The 23,513-nt window shown below is 40.7% G+C and overlaps 3 protein-coding genes across 5 annotated transcripts; 1 reads left to right on the forward strand and 2 right to left on the reverse strand.

The window, feature by feature from the left end:
• Nucleotides 1-297: 297 nt before the first annotated feature.
• On the forward strand, nucleotides 298-4,188 carry gja4 (gap junction protein alpha 4). Of its 2 annotated transcripts, none has more exons than XM_080863267.1 (2): nucleotides 298-422; nucleotides 2,111-4,188. In XM_080863267.1, exon 2 carries the CDS (start codon nucleotides 2,120-2,122, stop codon nucleotides 3,245-3,247), a length of 1,128 nt encoding a protein of 375 aa, XP_080719393.1. In that variant the 5' UTR covers nucleotides 298-422; nucleotides 2,111-2,119; the 3' UTR covers nucleotides 3,248-4,188. The 2 variants fall into 2 exon arrangements, with proteins under 2 accessions (XP_080719393.1, XP_080719394.1); XM_080863268.1 differs by having other exon boundaries at nucleotides 2,117-4,188.
• Nucleotides 4,189-10,159: 5,971 nt separating this feature from the next.
• smim12 (small integral membrane protein 12) lies at nucleotides 10,160-13,252 on the reverse strand. 2 transcript variants are annotated; one of them, XM_080862377.1, is made up of 2 exons: nucleotides 13,156-13,252; nucleotides 10,160-11,644 (listed from the first exon to the last, which is right to left on the reverse strand). In XM_080862377.1, exon 2 carries the CDS (start codon nucleotides 11,613-11,615, stop codon nucleotides 11,340-11,342), a length of 276 nt encoding a protein of 91 aa, XP_080718503.1. In that variant the 5' UTR covers nucleotides 11,616-11,644; nucleotides 13,156-13,252; the 3' UTR covers nucleotides 10,160-11,339. The 2 variants fall into 2 exon arrangements, with proteins under 2 accessions (XP_080718503.1, XP_080718504.1); XM_080862378.1 differs by lacking the exon at nucleotides 13,156-13,252 and adding an exon at nucleotides 12,973-13,126.
• Nucleotides 13,253-15,306: 2,054 nt separating this feature from the next.
• Nucleotides 15,307-22,906, reverse strand: pef1 (penta-EF-hand domain containing 1). The gene is made up of 5 exons (XM_080862376.1): nucleotides 22,782-22,906; nucleotides 20,725-20,971; nucleotides 17,485-17,640; nucleotides 16,672-16,815; nucleotides 15,307-16,562 (listed from the first exon to the last, which is right to left on the reverse strand). The coding sequence occupies exons 1-5, from the start codon at nucleotides 22,800-22,802 to the stop codon at nucleotides 16,333-16,335; spliced, it is 798 nt and encodes a 265-aa protein (XP_080718502.1). The 5' UTR covers nucleotides 22,803-22,906; the 3' UTR covers nucleotides 15,307-16,332.
• Between the last annotated feature and the right edge of the window lie 607 nt (nucleotides 22,907-23,513).

Raw genomic sequence — 23,513 nt, forward strand, 5'->3', positions numbered from 1 at the left:
GCGTTAAAACATTTTTTGTCACTCCCTTCTCTACAAAGGCCATACTATTACTTTTCCCCCAAACTCTTGCACCTCTAACCTTTAAATTGCCGAAGGCAGGCGACATTCCCATGCAATTAATGCAAATCTGCGGTCTTTAAACAAAGCTAAGACCAGAGCGCAGTTAACCAGAACCGCTGTGAGTTCATCCATCCCATTTCCTGGACCAAGTTCCTGAGGGAGGGCCGGTTTGAGCAAGCATGGGAAAGTTCTCCCCACTTTTTCCGATTACATCGATTCTTTTTAAAGAAGGCAAAACATAACCCGACCGGAGCAGCAGTGCAGTCCACTACTGGATAGAGCGGAGGTGACATTAAAGACGCACTGTTTGCTGGGACCCGTGAGGCTGTAAGGAGACAAACCCGGCTTCTAGAGAGAGAAAGGTGAGAAGGTTTTCCGTGAAAAAAAAAAAAAAAAAAAAGGCGGGCATATACACTCTATACAGTTCTGATTAGTTGTCAGTGACCGAATTATACTCTACGTTGTTTGACATATTTTTATTTATTGGATTCCTTTTTTTGTAATTAATATTAACTTAGTAATATTTTAAAGCGATTTACACTTGGGCTGAAACCTTAAAACCATCTTTTCAGAGATGGATGATAGGCTAGTCCTAGAATAAAATCTATTTTCAATGGAGAATTTATTCTTTTTGATGGCTTGTTAAAGTTGTTCTTGAACTTTGGTAGATCTTACAACGAGTCTGCTTCTTATTCTTTTCCTTCTGTGTTGATAAAGTCGGACAGTAATAAGCCGGGCGGCTTTAAAACTACTTTAAAAGGGAGACCTGCTTCACCTTAATTTGACTTGTTGATTATTTTTTTCTTTTGTGTTGTTGCTTTGATACTTAATATGGATGGTCTGCTTTATCAACTCAATGCTATGCTTTTCCCATCTCCTACAGTGACCTCCAACTACTCTGCTGATATTCTGTGGTATGTTTTGTAGAGATAACAGCCATCCTCGAGACAATACCCCCGAAAGAGGATCAGTCAAGTTAGCGATTTCTGTGCCTGTTCAGCTGGGGCCAGTATCCCTGACAGTTCATTGAAACTCCTCGTGCTGTCAGAAGAGTTTTTAGTTTCCCTGTCTGAGACGTTTTTCCTTCTCACGGGGGAGAAAATAACAGACAAATATTAATAGAATAAACAAATAGACAAGTGTCACAGCAGAGCCTGAACTCACTCACACAGGATGTTTATTCAGTTGTGTGTGTGTGTGTGCGCGCGCGCGCGCGCGCTGAGTTTCCCGACAAGCCACCGACTGTGTCATTTCTCGTTAACGATTTCCACGGCTTCCATTTCCATTACTGACCACATTTTATTTTTTAAAATGAAATCAATTAAACTGTATAATTAAAGTGTGCATAAATGAACTGATTCATCCAGCCCAGAATAGAATATATTCTTTGTGCCTGCATTATGTAAACGTTGCTTCATTTGGACTTGTTCACCCCGGTTTGCTGCGAACAGACAAAGTGTACACCCCTTCCCATTCATTCTAAAAGCTAACTTTGGCAGCATATGTTTTTGTTTTAGTTCATTTTAGTGGGGGGCTCACTTTTTCACGTCTCCATGATGAGGAGTTGGGGCCCCACCTTAACAAGAGTGTGAGCTCATGGAAGAACTAATAGGGGGGCTTCAGCCAGATATACGTTCCTCAGCAAATAGAGACACCATTATGCTGAAAAGGTTGGAGAAACTTAGCTCATTTGCTGCTTATAGGTGTGATTAAATGTTTATGCTCTGGCTATGAGTTTTGAAAAGCACTAACAATTTTGTAATGGTAATAACAATGTGCCAGGTACGTGATTAAGTGTAACAATGGTTCAGCCTGTTTAGCGACTGAGCAGTCAAGAAAACGAGGCCATATGACCCATATTAAAAACTAGACCTGTAGACAAGTTTAATGGGTCCATGCTACCTGACTGAACAGCTTTCACTTGAGATTAGAGTTTGAGGTGAAAAAGGTGTAGATTGTGATAGGTTATTACTTATATATGCTACAAAATCCTACCAAAACTTATGCACCTTTTGTGGGTAACTTTAATGACCTGTTGTCTCCATGTTAGGAGCAGAGGATGTCCAGAGCTGACTGGTCCTTCCTGGAGCACCTGCTGGAGGAGGGCCAGGAGTATTCAACAGCTATTGGCCGGGTCTGGCTTACCGTACTCTTTCTGTTTCGCATGCTGGTACTGGGAACTGCTGCTGAGTCTGCCTGGGATGACGAGCAAGCAGACTTTGTTTGCAATACCATCCAGCCTGGCTGCACTGCTGTTTGCTACGATAAAGCCTTCCCTATATCCCACTTCCGCTACTTTGTCCTCCAGGTCATCTTCGTCTCCACGCCGACCATCTTTTACTTTGGATATGTGGCTATAAGGGCTGGGAAGGACAGGAGAAAAGATGATGAGAAGCAAGCTGAAGAAGGAGGTGCTGGTGGAAGAAAAAATGGGCTAGTTCACACAGAAAGAGGCAATATCACAAAAAATGAAGAGACAGAGAAAGAAAAGAGTGGCATGAAAGGCAGAAGGCTAGAGAAGTCTCCCGAGGTGCCCAAACTGAAAGGCAGGCTGCTGGGAGCATACGCATTCAGCATCTTATTGAAAGTCCTCTTAGAGGTCGGCTTTATTGTTGGGCTTTGGTTCCTTTACGATGGCTTCTTCATTGCACCAAAGTTTGAGTGTAAAAAGTACCCTTGTCCCCACACGGTGGACTGCTTTGTGTCTCGACCCACAGAAAAGACTATTTTCACCATCTATACTCAGGTGATTGCTGCCATCTCCCTGTTACTAAACCTCCTCGAGCTCCTCCATCTGCTCCAGCTTGCCATCGCCTACCGCCTGGAAAAACGCCAGCAACAGGACTACCTACCTCGGCCCGAGCAGGAACCGGTGCGACAAAAGACTCCAGAACTCCAAACGGAGGCATCACAGGCTTATAAAGCAGGGAGCCATATTGAGCTCGCCGTGCAGAGTGAGGCTCCACGCTGTCCAAACCCCTGTGAGCGCTACGGGGACATGCCCATAGAGGTGAACTGGGGAACTGGAGATGCTGGGAGCGACGCGCTTCCCAGTTATGTGAACTGTATGGGTGCTATGAGAAAGACACATTCCCCTAGAGTCCATTATAAGAAACATGCACACCACACGGGAAAAACTACTAAGGGTGCTCATAAGGGACACTCAAAACAAAAGCATTATGTATGATGTAGTCAGTCAGACTGATGTTTCTATGGGAGTGTTTTTTGGGCTTCAGATTTTTTTTTATAAATATTTTCCTGCACACTTGACTATCAGGAGTGCACAGTAAGATACAGAAGAACAGCTACTGTACTGTGAACGTAATGCCTCAGAGGCTGACAGACACTCAAACAGAGATTTATCAGATAAATGGACCTATTCAAAATGAAAAATTTAAAGAGCACTCCCAAAGGCAAAGAAAATGAGACTCCACAGTGAGAGAAGATTAAAGTCATAAGATGCCTTAACGTTACATTTAATGGGTTTTTAGTGCTGAATGTGAAAGTGGGCTTTGGATAGGGTGTTGTGTGAGAGTTTACTGGAGAGTTAAATTTAAATATACTCCCTGGAGATTTGCACTGTAACTTCTTTTTGAAGCCAGTTCTCTCCCAAAGGCTCTGTCCACCCTGTGGAATGTACTGGTCTCTGGATCACGCTCAGGTCCCGGGAGGATAATGACTGCGTGGATGCAGGCACGCACGCATGCATGCACACACACAATATAATTTTGCCGCTCAAGTTGAGGATGCGGGCTTGGAGAGCAGGAGCAGAGGGAAAGGGGAAACCAAACTATGGGACTTATTATCGCCAATAACCGCAGCATAATATCTACAAAGAAAACAGAGCGAAGGAAAGCACAACACACAGACAGGCATCCATTTGAATGAATGAAAACTAAACCTTTAGTCGGTTAGAGGTTGATCTTGCGCCGCGACCGGGGCTGAAAGCGGTACAGAAATGTACAAATTCAAAGAAAGGAAACGAGTTGTTCTGTGAAAACTGTATTTAATGTTTATTTTTGAGATATTGCAAAGTGATAATATTTATTATTTTTTTGAAGAAATAAAGTTTAAAGTATAATGAACATATGAAAAAAAATCAATAACTGCATCACAGATATACTTTCAGAACCTTTCAGCCTGCTTTGTGTTCATCATGGTTTTATTCCCTTTCTTTCCCAAACACAGGGATGAGATTTCTACGGGGGAAAATCTCTCTTAAGCGACTGCTCACTTGCTGCTATCCAAATACTGTCTCCGCTACAGGAAATTAATCATTCAAGAGGAAGATAATAGAATAAATAATAGAAAGAGAGAGGTGTGGAGGAGAGGATGGGTTTTACACGCTATTATGAGCACAACCAACTGAGGGGAGAAAACGGGGGGAAAATGGAGGGAAAACACTTTTGACTTAATGGCTGTTTTCAAATATGTAACTGTGGCTGCACAGGCAACAAGGCCATCACTCAAAATGCCAGTAAAAGTTCATACGAGGAAGAATCGCACTTTATTCAGGCTCTATTTAATTTCCCCTGGAGTGCACTGCACTGATGGCCAACGCTGTTTTTTTTTCTTTTTCTTTTTGATGAAAGCAATTGATAAAATACAGAACTCAGCACCTTCGACAAAAGGTGCTCGCCCAGCCTCTGAAAGAATGTACTCATACGTCTTTTTTAGATTTGTAGCTCTGCAGCAATACAGCATTCATTTCCAGCAATTTACTGGACTGTCGATATGATGATAAGCAGTTATCTATGGCAGGAAAGGTGGTCGGTGGGAAATTCAAGTGAGGTGCGTGTGTGCGTGTGTGTGTTTGAGAGGTCAAATCTGCAACAAGCAGCTGAAGAATCTGACATTTACTTTCAGTTTACAGCAGTTTGTCAAAAAAAAAAAAGAAATGTTATAGTGTGTAATAATAATAATAGGAAGCCTGTTTCTGTGTGCTTAAAGTGGAATGTGTTTTTATTGCAGGAGCATGTCAAGGATATATTGGCAGATACTGTTGAGAAAACAATCCAAACAGCCTGCTGAAGCTGCCCACTTTAAAGCCTGCTCACGAGAACTTGGCTAGCATCTGGCATTCCCGTGAAGCCCTTTTTTATTCTGTTTCTTTTTAAATCTCAGTCTGCATTCGCGTGTATGTGTCCGTGTAATTGTTTGTGTCTGTGTTTCCACAAAAAAGCCAAAAGGCCAAGGAACAGATTGCGCAGGGCGACCCGTATCAGCCCTCGCTCGCCTGCTGGAGCCAGACACCGAATAGCTGAAGTAGCTTTTGCGTCCGTCTTCCTCAATAGCCCATCAAGGTGCAGAGACTCGACGTCCTGCTCTACTCTATCTGCAGACTCAACTCTCACCTCCTGTTCAGCGAGGCAAATGTAAACCTAGGAGGATGAAAACAACAGACAGTGTAGGTTATTTTGCTTTAGCCATTTTTTTTTTCAGAGAAATTCAGTTCCCTAGACGACAATGAAAGTGATCCGAGCGCATGTTTCTCTAATGGGGCAATTGAACATTTATAAAACACTCTCACATTTATTATTAGTCTGATTACAGATTATTCATGTCTAGATTATTTCCAATGATCTAAGGAACCAGTCACTTTCCAGATAATCTGATAGAATTTGCATTTGTTTAAATATACTTGCTCTCTGAAACTAACATGAAGGGAAGTCCATAAGATGGGAAGAGCTGTATTAGTGAGAGAGGCTTATACTTGTAGTTAGAAAGGCAGCTCCTGGGATCAGATGCCATTCTTACTGTGTTTCCTGACATTGTTGAATTCTCTGCTGATGCGTTTCCTCAGTCTGCTGGTGAAGCCACACACAGTGCTGGTGCTAATCACACAAAGAAAGACAGTCTTTTAGTTTGGTGAATGAGCATACAGTACGTGGATACTCGTGGCCAAAGAGCTATGCTGAAGCATTTGGAGTATAAAGGAGTTTGAAGGGTCTTTAAATATCCGCCGAGCTCTAGCAGGTATTATAAAAGGTCAGCCGTTGTGCCGCCCACCTCTCATGCCCAGCACCAACCTTTGGAAGGACTTTAAAGGATTCACCTGCAATGAGTGCCAGGCTAGACAAAAACAGCCTGATCCAGTGTCATACTTCCTGCCAGCTGTACTGCTGAAAGCCCTGCATGTTTATAAGGAAAGGACCCCGAACAAGGCAAACAAGGCACTCAGATGCACAAACACGCTCTTAAGAAGGCCAGCATTACCTCACTTCACAAAACGCTTTCAGACAGCAGGCCTTAAAACAGCAGCTACAGGCTAGGTGAGGTCACCAAAACTGTGCAATGTTTCTTTAACTGGATGTGTTTAGAAATAATGTTTCCTGCAGTATTTTAGTAGCAATACTGGGGTTCATCTAAATGTGGAAAAGGCAAAGCTTACATGTGCCAACCCCCTTTGTTTCTCTTGAAATCTATGCAAACAATACCGACACACGAATCGCTCAGCATCCATAACAATGCACACGGTTCATGCACCACGTCTTTAATTTGGGCATTTGTGCTACTCAACAATATGCAACAGAAACACTTTGAGCAGTTCCTAAATTTAAACTGTCGACAGGAAGTGGTCCTGTATCTGTTTCCCGTTCCAGTGTTGTTTCTCCCCGGGGACTTGTTGCTGAAGATTGTTCACCCTGACAATGGAGTCGCTGTGGGCATTGTTACATTGTTTTAAATGGACTCCCCTGTGTTTGCTGACCTTATGCCACTGCTGCCCCATAAAAGGGTGATGAGGAAAGTGGGCAAAGCGCCTGCTGTGTGTGTGGCTGGAGTCAATTAAGAGAGCCAATACCTCACAAACATCTTACAGAGAGCTGTGTATATGTGTACGCCGTGCTGTGCTACACATCAGTGTTTAAATCTGCACTGATCAATGTTTCATTTCCTCAAAAGACCAAGTGAACTTATGTGACATGGGTTGTTTGTAGTGATGAACATATATATATATATATATATATATATATATATATATATATATATATATATATATATATATATATATATATATATATATATATATATATATATTGTTAAAACAATCTCCTTAGTATCAATCAAACCTGGGGCTATGTTTGTGGGTAGATGGCGGGTGTACAGTGTGGTGAACACCAAAACAGACAAGGGGCTGTCAAATAGTCATATTGATTAGTAACACTCCGGATGCTTCCTTTATTACCACTTTAAGCATACATACTTCCTTTATGAAAGGAAAGGGGGAAACTCCACCACATGATTTAGAGCGGTGCACCATCCATGATTAACCCTGAATCCATGATTTGATTGCTTTCATGAAAAGAATCAAAAAACCTGACAAAGTGACTCCGATGGTGTAAATGTTAATTATAAGTGTGTTTTCCATTCCCATTTCAATAATCAACAACGGTTTGTTTTGAAATTTACAATAGCATTACTTCTTATGAGCTATATTAACCGGTGTTCACTTGAATTAAGTTTGCTTTAGTAATGTCCATTACTGAATAACCAACCTTTAAGATCATTTTGAATTAATTTTGTGAATTAATTTTTACCTGGCGCCAGTCTCAGATAAGTGATGGATGCAGGGAATTTTCCTTTGAATATAAAAATATGAGTCACCTCCTCAACCCGGGGAGCTACACTGCCCTCAGCTGCAACATTATTAAGGAGTTCAGTGTAAGTGCGCTTGCTGTGTATCACGCTTCTCTTTCCTTAAACATTCTCCTTCACACTTTTCCTTGACCTCACGTTTTCCACTGAGGTTTTGTTTTCGTTTTTCTTTACCATACCCACAGTTTTAAAAAGTGAGCAGTTACTTATTTTCATTATTCTGAATGCAAACATTCAAAATGTGATTATCATGTCTGGGACAATAAACACTACTGATCATGACAGAAAAACTCCTTCTCTAATTGTGTCATATTAAAATCTGCACATTGTTCTGTTTAGCAAAGAGATTTCGCTCGCTGGGGGCAGAGCCTCCTTTAGGTTTGACAGCATTTCTAGTAGTTAATGGAAGAGAAACAGAAGGTAGTGCATGAAGTGTGGTTCTGCTCCTGAAATTCAGATAAATAATCTCCAATGCAAATACATACAAGGTGGACACTGCGCAGCAAAAGCCTTGGCACTGACTACTGTCTGTCAGATGCGTGAGCAAAAATAATTGGAGCACATTAATGTTTGTTTGTGTTCCCTAATGTGATTTTCATAACAGGTTTTTAAGGTGATAATAAATCAGTGTAATAAGTTTGTCCTGCTGTGCTCAAAATGTCAAAAAAAAATACCATGAAGGGAAATGCGATTAATTTCCCTGAACACATTGCACTAAAATGAAAGCAGTGTGTTTAGGGGAGCCAAGATGCTCCACTGATTTCACAAATACGAGACCCTTGGTATGTTTGTGGTCAGCCTTTTGCGAGTGTATACACTGCATTAGGTACACAGCTACCTGTGCTGCTGGATTTGTATTCTCTGCACAAATGTGTGTGTGTGTCTAGGTGGTGGTTGTTTAATAGGGGGATGCAGTGCCCTTCCAGCAGACAGACAGCTCTATTGTTCCTGCAGCAGAGGGAGCATGTCTCCAGCCTGTCCACTCAGGATGTTGGTTTGGACCTCCTTAAAAAAAAATAAAAGCCCAGCCAGCATCACCCACACCCATTATCCCCATCTTCCAGCAAGAACAATGGAACACCTCCCCACAACCTCCTCCTTTCCCAGGAGCCTCAAGCACTTGGTTCCCACAGTACTATCGAGTTCTGAGGAGCCGGGCCATTGTTAGCAGGCCGACCTGTCCTCTGATTGTTCCCATGAGGATACACACACACACAATTCTCTGTTAACTCTGGTGCATTTAGTTGCAAGCCTCACCTCCACCTCTCTATCTTCATTAGCTTCAAATGGAAACTTCCACCAGCTTGAAGTAATTGCGACTCTAAACACGCACAACCGGTGTCACTGGAGTGGAGCGGGTCATTCCACTGATGGCAAACTTAAGAGGGGAGTACAGGGCTCAAAGATGGCTGCTGATACAGCAGTATTTACCACTCTGGTGCCAATGTAAATCTGGACTCCATAATCTTTCCCATTTAACTAGCTGGCAGGGCAACATAGCGGAACTTATCTTGGCGCACTGAAAAGGTTATCGTCCATTAGGAAAGCTCCTCTGTTTCATGGCTGAGGGACCCGAGTAAACAAGTCAACAAAGGGGAGGTCAAGCCCCTGGTCACATGTTTACAGTCATAATACATGTGAAATAAAAATGCTCTTTAAAGGCCATTTTTGCCTTATGTTTTTTTAGTGATGCATATCTCATGAGGAGTGTTTACACATAAATATCAGTAGCCATTACACAGATACATGTCAGAGATAACAGCATGCCACTAACCTGCCATCATGATCTAAACCCGCAAGTAAAACCTATGTGTACACCTCCTCAGTTACTGCTGCATTATCAGCTGGCACACTATTAATGGCAGCTTTATCACAGACGACTGTTATAAGGCTTTAAGGACCCTATTAATCCCATCTGGTGGAGCACAAATATAGGTCCGGCTGTTTATGTGGTTTTTGAAAAATGATGTGCTCTTATTTTGAAATAAAGAGCTTGACTGGAGTGAAACAATGATTAGCTCACATAGGACTGGCTGAAAACATTTAAATGAGCTGGGTGTGTTGGGTAGCATCTCAACAGGGAACCAGGGAACAATTTGCGGGTTCTTTTGGATTATTGTGATTTTTGGTGTGCTGCACACAAATTTCACACTTAGAGAAAATAAAAAGACTCAAAAATAAACATTTGTGAGCAAAAAGAAAAATTAAGCTAGAAAATACATAAAACTTCAGATGGCAAAGAAAATACTGGCGTTCAATTAAATGTGACAAAGTGGTGATTTTTCCAGGGTGTACCCAACCTCTCGGCGTGTGACAGTCAGGATAGGCTCCATGTCCTGACCAACCTTTATTCAGGTAAGTGGAAGAAAATTGATGAATGGGAAGTTGACATTTTTACATGCAATTATCTCTAGAAATTTGCTAAAAGCTGTTTATATATTTACAGTATTAGAAACATTATACTTGTTAAAGTTTACGTTTTTAAACCAGAGAATAAGAAGTCTTGTTTCAAGTGGATCGCTCTTTCCTTTAATCGATTTAAGATGGCCAAATAGCACAAGGGCTAAATTCCAAAGGTGAATCAGTTAATGGTTTCCCAGCATAATAATTTCCCCCTTGAAGCTGAACGAGTGGAGTCATTACTTCCTTCCTTTGACTTTTAAGTTACTTTCCGCCACTGGCAGAAGCATTGTTTCACAAAAAGAGGTTCGACACAGTTGCTCAGAACTGAACGTGAAACAGCGCTGACACAGACAGAGTTCAAGTGTTTTCTTTCTTCTTCTTTTTTAAAGTAAGAATTAACTAACTTCATGAAAGCTCCTTTTTGATAATTCCCAAATAGAAGCTGTAAAAATTTACTGAAACATCACTCAAGGAAACACCTGGAGCACACAAACTTCTTTATCACATTTTTTCAGCAGGACTATTATTATTACAGTTTTGTTTTGTTTTTTTAAAGTGTGCAAATCCAGACTTTCTAAAATGAAAGTATTGAGCACATGGTTCCAGACAATACAACTAAGCAGCTTAAACATCCTGGGAGACCGCCCACAATGCTGGCTTATGTTCTGTCACATATCATCAAAGGTTCCAGCAAAGTCCTGTCGTTCTTCTCTTCTTTTATGACAGCCGGACTTCCTGTCTCTATAAACAGAAATGATCAAAAGGAGTAAAAACCCCCAAAAACCCAGACAGGTCTGTAACATGAAAACTGGTCGTGGAATGACAAATGACATTTGAGTGACTTAATAACAAAGTCGCAATTATATACATTTACCATACTGGCACAACCAGATGTATGTAATCCATCCAAGTCTGTTTTCAAATCACATAAAACTTTGTCAGATTAAAGACTGAACACTCAAAGGTTCTACAATAAGGTGTTCTAATGACAGTGGATGGCTTAAGTTATTGATAAAAAGCATGCACATGCACCATCAAGTAGATGATTGGAGAATTTGGTACAGCCTTTGATTATGTAGAAGAAATAATTATATTCAAGCTACTAAAAGTTTCCCAGTGTTCACCCAGGCAAGTTTTTGCTGTGGATTTCCATGAGAGTGGAGCTGAGCTGAATAAGGAAGAATGTATGATTCAATGATCACCCTCTCTTCTGCTCTCAGTGCACAGTCCTCCAGCTGAAAAAAAAAGGTCAAACGCAAGTCTATCACAGAAACAGGGGATTAGCTCTTTTCAGGTCGGTTCCTGTTCAGAGCCGCTTTAGGTGTGAACTCCAGTTTCTCTTTGAGGCTCAGCACCTTTGTGCTGTCCATGCCCACTTGCTCCTGCAGCTTTCTTTCTTCCCTCAGTTCCTGGATGCCTTTCTCTTCCTCTCTGGATTTGGGGGTGCCCCTGATGAACCATTCCAGGTGATAGCCCACTGCTCCGACCACAAAAGCCACAGGGAAGGTGACATACGGAGCATAGGTCCGCAACGCTGTCCACACTACAGGCCACATGACTGCATGCAGCTCTGGGATCCCAGGTGCTTCAAGAGAGGAGGAGAAAAAAGGTATGTTATTGGTTGTCTGTCGCTTAATTTGCTCACGTCCAACTCTGCATTTTCCTGCTGTGTACTAGAACAAGTTTGCATAATTCTGAGCTCAAAGTAACTTTTATTCACTATATGTGTTATTAGTGTAGCTCTTCACTTCATTCAGTGTCAGAAACAAACAAATACCTAGATTGATTTGAGCAGCAGTGGATGGAGCGTCTGTGCTCATAGCACAGAAACATAATAGGTCACTTTTAGTAACTTGCCGTGAACATTTATAGCTTATTAGGTCTGATTTTACTACTTCAAAATTGCTGCCCTTTTTGTTTAAGCTACTGACCCCTTGTGGCTTTAATTCAATTCTGATTAGTGGAGAAATCTTGTAACTTATAGGATTCATCTAACTCAGGGGTGCCCAATCCCGGTCCTCGAGAGCTACCGTCCTGCAGCTTTTAGATGCATCCTTGTTCCCACACACCCGAATCAAATGAATGGCTTGTTATCAGGCCTTTGCCAAACATGATGGCATGCTGGAGAGGTAATCAAACCATTTGATTCAGCTGTGTTGGAGTAGGGATGCATCTAAAAGCTGCAGGATAGTAGCTCTCGAGGACTGGGATTGGGCAGCCCTGATCTAACTAATTACCAACAAACCCAGATCAGCATAAAAACCCTGTTTTTTTGCTTAGATAAATCAATGACTCACTCGCAGACTGCTATGTGCTATTTAAAAACACAGCATAGAGCTTACTGAAGAGAAATTATTTTGGATAAAATTAACATGACTTAATGTGTCTACCCATTTCTGAAATACTTTCTTAATGTGCGAAATAACTGAGGCCAAAGTGCACATGAGGACGTCGTCAAACACCAGACAGTATAATGAGTACGTCTGTGTCCTTCCAATGCCCTCTTTCTCTTAAGCCCGACCAGCAACACAAGTAGCAGTAACAGCCTTCGACTTCTAGCATCAATTCATGCTAGCTACTGATCTTTCGTGCCTGATTAACCTTTAATACAAGTTGAAATATCCCGGTAATTTTTACTCGTTTGGGTGTTTCATGAGAGCCGAACTCAAGAGGTATTCTCAACAATTCACCAGTTTACATTCAAACATATTGCGTTTCCCAGCTTTGCATGACTCTTTAAAGTTATATGATAAAATTCGCTACGGAGTACGCCAGTATAAATTATAAGTCCAGTCATTACACGCTATATGATATGAATGACTGAACTTGATTCGACCAAATCTAGCACAACGTAGAAGTCTAAAACGATAACAATGAAAAGAATTAACGCTAACGTAGTGTTACCAAACCTACCGTGCGAAAGTCATGTAAGAAAACTGAGAGCTGCTACCGGCTAGTGTGCTTTCTGTTTACTTCAAAAAGACAGCTCGAGGAATGATAATTCAGAGCACAACATACATTCACCGAGCTTTTGTGCCTGCCTACAAACACTCAAATATTTAGGGGGGAAAAGCCCCAAATGTCGTAAGTACTCACCTTTACCGCTAGCACGTTGGTACTGTAGTGACGCAATTTCCGTGTCAAAGTCTGTATCCTTCCTGGTTTATCGTCATTGGCTGGCGAACTTCGCGTAGACGTAACAATATCTCACGGTGTTTTAGCGCCTCTTAGCGGTAAAAATAATACGCTACACTACTTTGACATTTGTACCGAGTAGAGAAAGTGCATTGTGAATGATCAGTACCATTTACTGCTGACATCCCATAAATTACATAATAATATAAGAAATAAATAAAAATAGAAAAAAACAAGCAAATAATGAAAAACCACCATTAATTCATAATCTAATCAACATACCTAGCCTAAAATACACGAGACATTTGTCCAGTTCTTAGCACTAGTTAAAAAAACAAAAAACAAAAAGCAGCCACCTCTTTCTGTGTTTAAAAATTCGGTGGTATTTTTCCCCACAAATACTCTCAAGAAATCCTCACAAAAGGCTGACAGATCTGTCACCAGCATTGTGCTACACACTGACAAGGCGTGAGCTACCCCCTCTTGTATGACAAAACCATCAAGTGACAAGATAGTTTTCTTTTAGTTTAAAAGCACTTTCAAAAGCTTAGTGCGTTGCATAAAATCGCAATTTAAAGTTTAGGGTTTTTTTGGCTGCCTGTGAGGAATGCAGAGAAAATAATACATTTTAGTCACAGAGTAGGAAACCATACAGTTCAGACTTGGCTACACGAGGCAAAAATATTCCTCTATGCTACTGTTGTTTCTGGGTAGTAAAAGGGTATATGATTGATGATACTGATATTTCAGCTCCTGGGCCAGCTTTACCAATGCTGGGCACAAAGCTGATCCATAGCAGTTGGAATGCAGCCTGTCATAAAGGAATGACCATCTCTGACTCCATGGCTGTTTGTGCAGAGGCAAAGAGAGGGGATTATAAAGCTAAATCAAAATTTGTTATCATTACTTGCAATGCTGCTTAGAACTGTGTGGGTGATTACGCTTCATGCTTCAAAATTATTCTCTTAAGCAGTTCCTCCCTCTGTGCTGTCCATCTTGTAGTTGCCAGAATTGGAATTTGATCAGTCCTGTCAAATAAAGTGAAATGTGCTCATCGCCTGAAGGAAAACAACATCACTAGTGCCAGTTCTGCTTTAATAGCAAACTTGGCAGTGACAGGATTATTTCATCAGTTCCTGTTTATTAGCAAATGAGATTTAGAGTTGCACTAGCCAAAATTTCAATGTAAAAATACAACCACCTTATCAATCCAAATCACAAAGGGAGACTGACAGAGTGGCTGACTGAAGCCCTGTAGACCTGCTCTCCCCAAGTTAATTACAGATGTCAGGCATGGTCAGCAGTGGGAAATTTTTCTCATTACCTGAAAATTGACAGACAAGACTTTGGTTAAATCACTGCTGAATCAGGGAAGCCTGAAAAAGCGTGTGGCACAGCTCCTCAAGCACGGTGCATTTTTGGCCACGGCTCCAAATCTGCCGAACTCAGTGTTTTGAAAACAGTCCAGATGCTAAACATATGTCAACAAATGCAGGGGGTGGTGGCAGGGATGTGACACATATGACACAAAGTGCCCTAAGGGATCAGTGACAGCTACATTTAGCCCTGGATTAACATGCAGGGAGACTGCTAAGCAGGAGATGGGTGTAGAATATGACCAAAAAAGATGCACAAGAGAATTTGATAGATTGCCTCTGATTTGGGATGAAGCTGGGGGACTCGTGGCACAGGCTGTCAGAGGAACAGATGGTGAGTAAAACGAAGTGCCAAATGTGGAAAGGAAAGACAGAGACTTCTCTGAGTCGGGTTTGAATTTCAGCTAATCAGAAGTGCTTTTAAAGAAAATCCAACCTCGAAACATTCAGGGCTCACTAACAGAAATATTACAAACTCAACCTGTACTTGATTGACTGCATTTCACTGTAATATTAATGAATTCACTCTGTGCTTAATTATTCTATTAATATGCATGCAATATGCATTCAAAACTGGTGGCGAACTCATTCATACATATGAAAATTTATTTGCTTTTGGCATTACAAACCATCATGACATGTTTAATGAGCTAAGAATATATACCTCAGTGGAGTGTATTATTCATATATCAAAGATAAATGTACTGAAGTAAAAAAACAAGAAGAAACCAAAGGATACAGTGAGGCACAATTTTATCCATCTTATCTTACTGCGAGCTGTTAAAAATAGTGACAGATTTGAACTATTTTACTTTCAGTAGAAGTTCTTATACAGATTTCCTAACAGACTTTATATTGAAGTAATATGCAATATCATGTACATTTACTGAAAGTAAGTACCTTCTGGAAATACCCTTGATGTGCATAAATTTAAAAGGCATTTGAACAGTTTTATGGCACAAGAACACATTAATGCTGCTTGTGTGCAAATTCACAGGGAAAAGTACAAGTAAATACTTTTCACATGTCACCAAGGCAACCAAGGTAAACTGTTTTGGCATCCTGCTGACTTCCCAGTAAAATTTAAAGGGGCGATATTATCCTCATTGCAGTACTACTTTTTAATTCTTGGATTCTGTTTTAAAGTGTGATTCATGCACAGTCACTCCAAAGTAACCCAATCTTTATTTATTTTATAATGAAACTTGCTTCATACGTTGGCTGAAACAAGCTGCTTCACCTCCCTTCACTCCTACCTTCCTTCTGATTGGCAAAGTGTGTGACCATTCTGTGTGCATGAGATGACCATATTAGTTAGGGGTGTTCACTTTGATTGACATCACACAGGTAAATGTTAAAGAAATGATTGAAATGAAGTTATTAGAGCATTTTGAAGCCAGAGGCTTTGGCTCAGAGTCTCCTTGCATATATGTTACCCTATTTTTTTTATTTTATTTTTTTAAGCTTTGGCCATTTTTAATATGAACATCCAATATTTCAACATTTTAACAGTATAAATATGATGAAGCGCCATCCTATAAGCTAACCTGTGAAACCTTTAGCTCCATTTAAAAGAGCCAGTGGACTTTATTCAGGTATATGTTGCTGAGCTTTGTCTATTTACAGCAATAAGCCACGCAACAACATGGACTGGCATGATGTATACATAGCAGCATGTGGGGGCACTTATGGCGAAAAAGGGAGCGACTGTGACCTGAACATGGAGTGAGGCTGTGCAGAGGGGCAGTCGGTGGAACGGGGCTCACATGAGCCTGGTGACAGCACTGGACAGAAAGTCCTCATAGCTGAGGCGGATGTTGCCCGTCATGCTCGTGTCTCTCTCCCGAAACACTTGAGTCATGCTCTGAAGTTGCGTGCACACGTGGATGAAGCGGTCCAGCTGTATGCCGGGTCGGGCACCTCGCACAGTGAAGCGCTGGACCAGCGTCTCTGAAAACTGGGGGCTGAGGTTGTAACCCATCTGAGCGAGGGCTGAGAAGAGAAAGTGACATATGTGCATATTTGCATTTATATGATTGGATGAAATGATTTAAGTCATAGACTTTTCTCAACATGTTGTCAAATGTGCAAACACTGATACCTTGTTGTAGTTCCATGCCACTGATACATCCTGAGCGATCTCTGTCATACTGCTGAAACATCGCTCTCCACCGCTGCATAAAGTCCCACAGTGCTGAGAAGCCAAACAGGTCCATTCGACCAGACCGCGTCTTGTCAAACATGTCTAACAGAAAACACAAACACACGGGCTCAGCCAAGCAAGACAAAGAGGCTTTTTTTTTTTTTTTTGTAAAGCAGAACCACTAAGCTCATCCTTCATCATCATGGATCTTCTCCTTGTGCTACTTCAAAGCAGTCACACACTTCTCATTATGGTAATAGAAAACATTAGTCACCGCCTGTAAGCACAACTGGAATGTAGGGATAGTTGTGCAACAACAATGGGAACAGCGACAAACATGACTCAGTCATTATTTAGGCTGACTCCTGGCGGCATAAATTTCTCCCTGTTTTAGAAACTCAAGACATTTCTGTTTACAAGCTTGATAGATTTAGGGAGGTACTTCCATCCATCCATTTATTTTCTACCACTTATCTGGGTCTGGGTCCCAGAGGGCAACAATCTAAGTATAGTGAGTGGGGAGTAGAGTACTCCTATATAAATCCAGCCTACTTCCTTTTTCCCACTACTTCTCTATGCATTTGTTTGTCTAAATAAACTTTTGCCTCCTTCTGCTGTAGCCATTCAGGTCACTGAGAGTATTTTACATTGTTAAATAGTGTGTCATTCTGCCTTCAGCAACACTATAAGAGCATTCACAACCAATTCATCAACACAGCACTACCTCACGGCCTGTTGAGCATTTTATTTAGCTGCTGCTGGATGACTTACTGATCATCATGAGGCAAGTCTCGTCATTAAAGGAAGACCAGTTAGAGTTGACAAGTGCCTGCTTGAGCTCCTTTAGGTTGATGAAGCCACTGCGATCAGTGTCAACACTCTGGAACCACTGGTACGCCTCTGGGTTAACACCAGGAGGGATGTTACCTACACAAAGACAAAAAAATAAGTGCGGTAATGAGACAGAGAAGGAAAGAAATGCGTTCTGACTGACTTTAAAGATTCCCATGGCTTCAAATTTGTTTTCCAAGCTGTTTCCACTGCCGTTCATCTCTTTTTCACCAATCCGTCTCAACCACCTAGTATGATTTATTCTCTTTATTATTTCCCCTCCTCATATTTTCTACCAGTTATTATTTCACTAAACCTCTCAGGATTTTCAGGAGTAGTGAACAAGTGTGGGGGAAAAAAAGGAAAAGAAGAAGAAATATTCTTGGAAATGAAGCGACTACCGCACTCCAATGCCAAATAATCATTTATTTATCAGGAGATGAAGAAACGCTCTTCGGCTGTCTGACAGTTGAAACTGTGCTGAGTCTGTCAAGAAGAAAATTGATCATAAAAAATAATACATCTATGCTTGGCTCAGTCTTTTGGTGTTTAGAAGCACCAATTTAGAAAAGAGCAGTGTATAAAATGACTAGTTAGAAAAAATCGACTTCATATGCAAGTGACACACCAAACAACTCCTACAGCTAATTACATTCTATATGCACTTTGAGTTTTGAAATGTTATTTGCTGTGTGGGTAAGAGAGCATACCAACTATAACACCTCTTAGTGATGACTGTTATGCCTGATATTATTTATACTTATTAAACATGTAGTGTGCAACATTTGTTTCTCTAGCTTTTTATCGCTAATGTCTGAATGGATAGTAGTGTGACATTTTTAAAATATGAGGCCTTTTGTGACTCTCTGTTTGCTCTAATAGCCTGTGGACTGATTTCTATGTGAACTATTCAGTAAATTCTCTGTACACATCTTCAACTATGTGACACACATGCTCACTCCTGAGTGCCTTAAATAAATATCCATCTTCCACTGCCAGTATCAACAGCGAGCAACAAAAGCTTTTGGTAGCTTAGAAGGGGAGCCCACTGGAGTCCGCCCGGCCAAACAGAAATTTGGTTTGCTGGTCACCTGGTTTTTGGGATCAAGTCTGTACTGAAACCTGAACGGTTATCTGGTTAATATTAACTAACAGTAGTGTCCTTATTAACACTCAGGTAGTGGACGTACTTTCTGAAGTAGAAAAACTAATGTATTGAGCTGTCAGCTGTTAAATTGTATGAAACTGTAATTCATGTATTTTCACCAAAGAACAAGAGATTCACCAAATTGAATTTTCTTGGCTGATTCCAGTTGTTGTTGTTTTAAAGTGTAACCTGCCAATACCAATATTTGGCAATTTGATTTGGATTTTTTTGTTTTTTTTTCACAGAAGTTTAATTAAAAGCATATGCAATCAATAAAACAACTTTTTCTTTCAACCTTTGCAAAATATTATTTTCATAATAAAATAAATAACTACACTGCAGTAAGTTACAAGATCTTCTCTGACTTAAACAGTTGAAAATGAAGTGCTCTGGTACTGGAAAGAGGTGCAAATAATTAACTAAAAATGAGGTACTGTACACCCACCTTTACCTAATACATTTTCTTTACTTAAACCCCCCCCTCCCCAAAAAACAGTAACAACAACAAAAAAACTGGTGCTACAGATTTATTTAACAAAATAAAGTTCAGTTACTTGGATCATTTTCCAGTATGTTTATAAATTAACTAGATAACAGGACATCAATCCTTTTCTCTTTTTCACTCATCTCCATAATTTTCTTCATAACTGATTCGATCTTTTGCTCATACCGAGGCTGCTAGCTTGTGGTTGGCTCTAAGGTTTGGATAGCTTTAGCTTTTTTAAAGCGTCCATGTTCAGCTAGGTGAGGGTGATTTACATGGCTGATTAATAGGAAGGAACAGGAACAGAATAGGAAGGACAGAACCTTTCAGTCTGTGCCACTACGCCTGTGGAGCAGTTTACTACCACAACTGATTTTAGTTGACCTTGTTCATTCTTTTAAAAAGCAGCAAACAAAAACATTTCAGTTTAAACAGGCTTTGTGTTGAGAATTTATATTTATTTTAAAATAAATAAAAATTTAAAAATATTTTATATAAATGTAGTCATTACCAATAATAGGGGCCGATAGATGAGTAGGTATAAATTAGCTATGCAACATATATCTGGCATTGATAACCAGAGTCAACTATAATGAGTCAATTAAACTGATACTGAGTATGTACCCTGGTATTTCAGCTGTTGTACATCTGTGAATGCAGCATACGTATGATACTGCAACACAGTCTCGTACACAGCTCATGTAAGTCTCATTGCCATTTTGCCTGATGTTCTGCTTCCACAAGCTGCATGCAAATGTGAGCAACAGAACAGGAATTGCATTTCATCTGACAGTTAGACGGGGCCCCTTTAAATACATATTTGTTTTACAATATGGAAAAAACAAAGAAGGGATCCAAATAACCTTCCTGCAGTTAGTAAGGCAGTTTGTATTCTTCTAAAGGCTACATGTCCAACCTTAGTTATACAGGTTCAGGTTTCATAAATAGCGGCTGTGAAAATGAAGGTGCAGATAGGGTCAAAGGTTGACAAAAAGCCGTCTCGAGAAGAGGCCATTATCTGGAAAAAGGAGGTGTTAGAAAAATATGGTGTGAGTTGAAGGAAGCAGTAGAGGGGGGACTGATTGTCAGAAAAATGAATGGGGAGAGAGGGACAGGTGACACTTGAGGGCAGACCCTTGATGGATTTTGTCCCTGTGGGGACTGATCGTAACATAGGCTATCAGGTTCTGACTTAGGCTTAGCCACTACTGGAAACAGTGTAATCACACACACACACGCACACACACAAACACACTCTTTGCCCATCTGTCTCTTACTCTGTTTAGCCCTCACTCAGTATTACCGGAGTCATCACTCCAGCCGTGTAATCCTGCTGAGGGGCACAAACTGAACCCTGTCTCTACAAGACTGTCTGGGAACGCAAGTCATTTTCTATCCATCATCCCAGCGGAGAGTGAGGGGGGAAGCAATGTGGAAGCAGAATCAGAGTCTATCTGCAGTCTCCTTGTGTTCAGTGTATGCCTGCTTAAATCCTACAGGCAGAGCTACCACAGATGCTTACAAAGATATGCTCTCGTCTCATAATTACCTGCAGGACCATAGTTTGCATTAGGTCCCCCATATGGTTGTCCACCATAACCCCCATAAGGCCCACCAGGGGCACCACCTGGCCCTGGCCCATATTGCCCTCCATGACCTGGAACTCCATAACCACCATAGGGGCCTCCTGGTTGACCTCCAGGACCTCCGTAAGGAGCTGATGGTGGAGGCCCATAGGAACCTCTGCCTGCACCGTATGGCGCACCCTGTGGCGGGTTGACTCCAACTGGATAGCCCTGCAGAGGGACAAAAAAGCAAGGGTCACTAAACCCTATAATAAACAGGCTTACTGCTTCTGCAGTAAAAGAGTCTGAGGACAACAGAGACACAAGATACTTCAGGTATGGCTATTCGACTATCTTCTCAAATTCTGTACTTAAGTTTAGTTTTAAGGTCATGTATTTTCCGTTGCCTTGGATCCTGCTACTTTGTACTCCAATTGTTTAACATTTCAGGGGAAAATATGTAATCATTAGCCACAATACTAAAATCAGCTGCTCAATATTGTATAGCCCCCATCTGTGCCTGCAAAACAGCTCTGACATAGTGAGGCATGGAAACAGGATCTCTAGTGGATTCTTGGAGTCCTGTAGATTGTCCGCTGCGGCCTCCACAGATTGTGATCGTTCCTGGGAGCATCCAGTGGATGATCAACTAGACTGATTTGGGGGACTCTTTCTTGTACCTCTCATTCAGCAGTTTTTGCAGTGTACATTGCACCTCTAGGGTTGAATGCAACTAACTGGTAATACCTTAACCTCCTAAGACCCGAACTCTTCCACGACATGCATTTTTAATTTCTCTTTGATATTTGGGCATATTGGGGCCCAATGAATGTAAAAACAAAGAATTACCAGATTTTTTTTTCAACCTTATTTTTGTTTTTAAGAAAAATAAGAGCCACATATGAGGATTTTGATAGAACAGTAGCAGTATAATGCCCTCGTAAGTGGATATCAAGCCCATGTAGAGCAAAATTGAGTATTTTAGTCTAAATAACCCAAAATGTGATGTCCACGTATGTGGACGCCAGGTCCTAGGAGGTTAAGGCATAAGCAGGATTGTGTTGTCTGTAGCAATGTTTAAGTGGGTTTAGTATAAAGGTTTGATCTGGACTCAGAACTCATAGAGCCTACAACCCTAGAGTTCCCATGGCCATGCCACAGACAGCAGTTTATTTGCACCAATGAGAGCTGCACAATATGAGGAAAATATTTTTTGTTTAATTAAGTTAAATGTTGCATACTTATTTGAAAGCTACAATCAGCTTGTAAATTAAGATTTTGCCAGCAAAACATGTAATTGGTTTATAATTATGAGACTGCTCATGTGAAGTTACCTATAGGACACAGAGGTGGGTAATTTTTTGTGATAGGTTAAAACAAAACAACAAAAAATACAGCTGTATTTTGGTAGTGTATTAGTGGTTTTAAATACTTTTCAGGCAAAGATCATTAAACATGTGAAACAAAGTCTTATTCTAGCCTTTCGATGATGTAATCAATTAATACAAGAAAAAAAGATTCACGAATTAACTAAAAACTAGACGTACAGAAGCTTAACGATGCCATAATTCAAGCAAAATAAACTAGATTGGATCCCACTGTGCTGATCAATGATTCGTTTGTTGACATAAAACGGCTCAACTTCTTTTATATGGTAGGTAATTAAGGTTAAAACTTACTTACACCATAATTATGTGTTTGAGCAAAAACGATGAGTTACCTCTACTTTCAGATGAAACCCACCATGACTGTTATCAATTCAAACGAGGAAAACTAGAGTAGTTACGTTTTGCTGAACCACAAGACCAAATTTAAAAGATAAACACTGAGTAACCCGCTATTTCCTACCGAAATGTTGCTAAAGAATAGCAACAGTTTACCGTGTAACACTTAGCTAACCACAGCAGACAAATGAATAACCGAAACTACTTGCGGTGCTGTTAGTTACGTCACATTGGTCAATAAAAGAGAAACTCAATAAACAACATTAGTATGTTATTATGAAGACAAAAACAAAATATAAAATACGGGAATTCAATACCTGTCCGTAGTGGAAACTCATATTTGACAGCCTTTACTTCCTACAACGAAGCATCCGTAAGGGCAGATACGGCGACGTCCGGTTTCCGCTTACCATTGGTGCATTGTCCTATCTATCAAAACCGCACCCGTGTCCTCTGCTTCTGATTGGACGGTAGTGTGGCAATTCGGATGACGCCAGAACAAGTAAGGCGGGGTCATATGTAAAGCTTTGTGTGAAGCCGATTGTGAAGTAATTTGTGAGTGACTCAGCGTGTAATCCTAAAGTGAATATAAGGTTCACTTACAGCATGTAGTCTTCCCAACTGACCTGGTAACCGCTTGATAATTGTGAAATGCATGAAAACAGACACATACACAAACATTTAACAGTGAAAAAACTTTATATATTGCAACAACCCCACCCCCTCATCATTTAAAACAAACTATAATAGCTGTAGTCTTACTTCATTATGGTTGACAATGGTTCTTGTGCAAGAATAAAAGAGATTTCCTTCAAATCTCTTCATCTCCACTTACTGTGTTCAAGAACGTGCTGTGCTTGGCCAGTCACAATTTACTATTGGCTAATGATGCACAGGCTACATAAAAGCATGAATACAGAGACACACTCATACAGACACAGAATACATGCACAAAAAATAGCTTCCTCTTTGACCCACAATTTTGCTGTCGATGCATGCTGAATTTCGTTTAACATGGTAATATTTACAAATCACGGCGTACTTCTTTT

Source organism: Rhamphochromis sp. 'chilingali', assembly GCF_963969265.1.
Source record: "Rhamphochromis sp. 'chilingali' genome assembly, chromosome: 17".
Classification (NCBI taxonomy): domain Eukaryota; kingdom Metazoa; phylum Chordata; class Actinopteri; order Cichliformes; family Cichlidae; genus Rhamphochromis; species Rhamphochromis sp. 'chilingali'.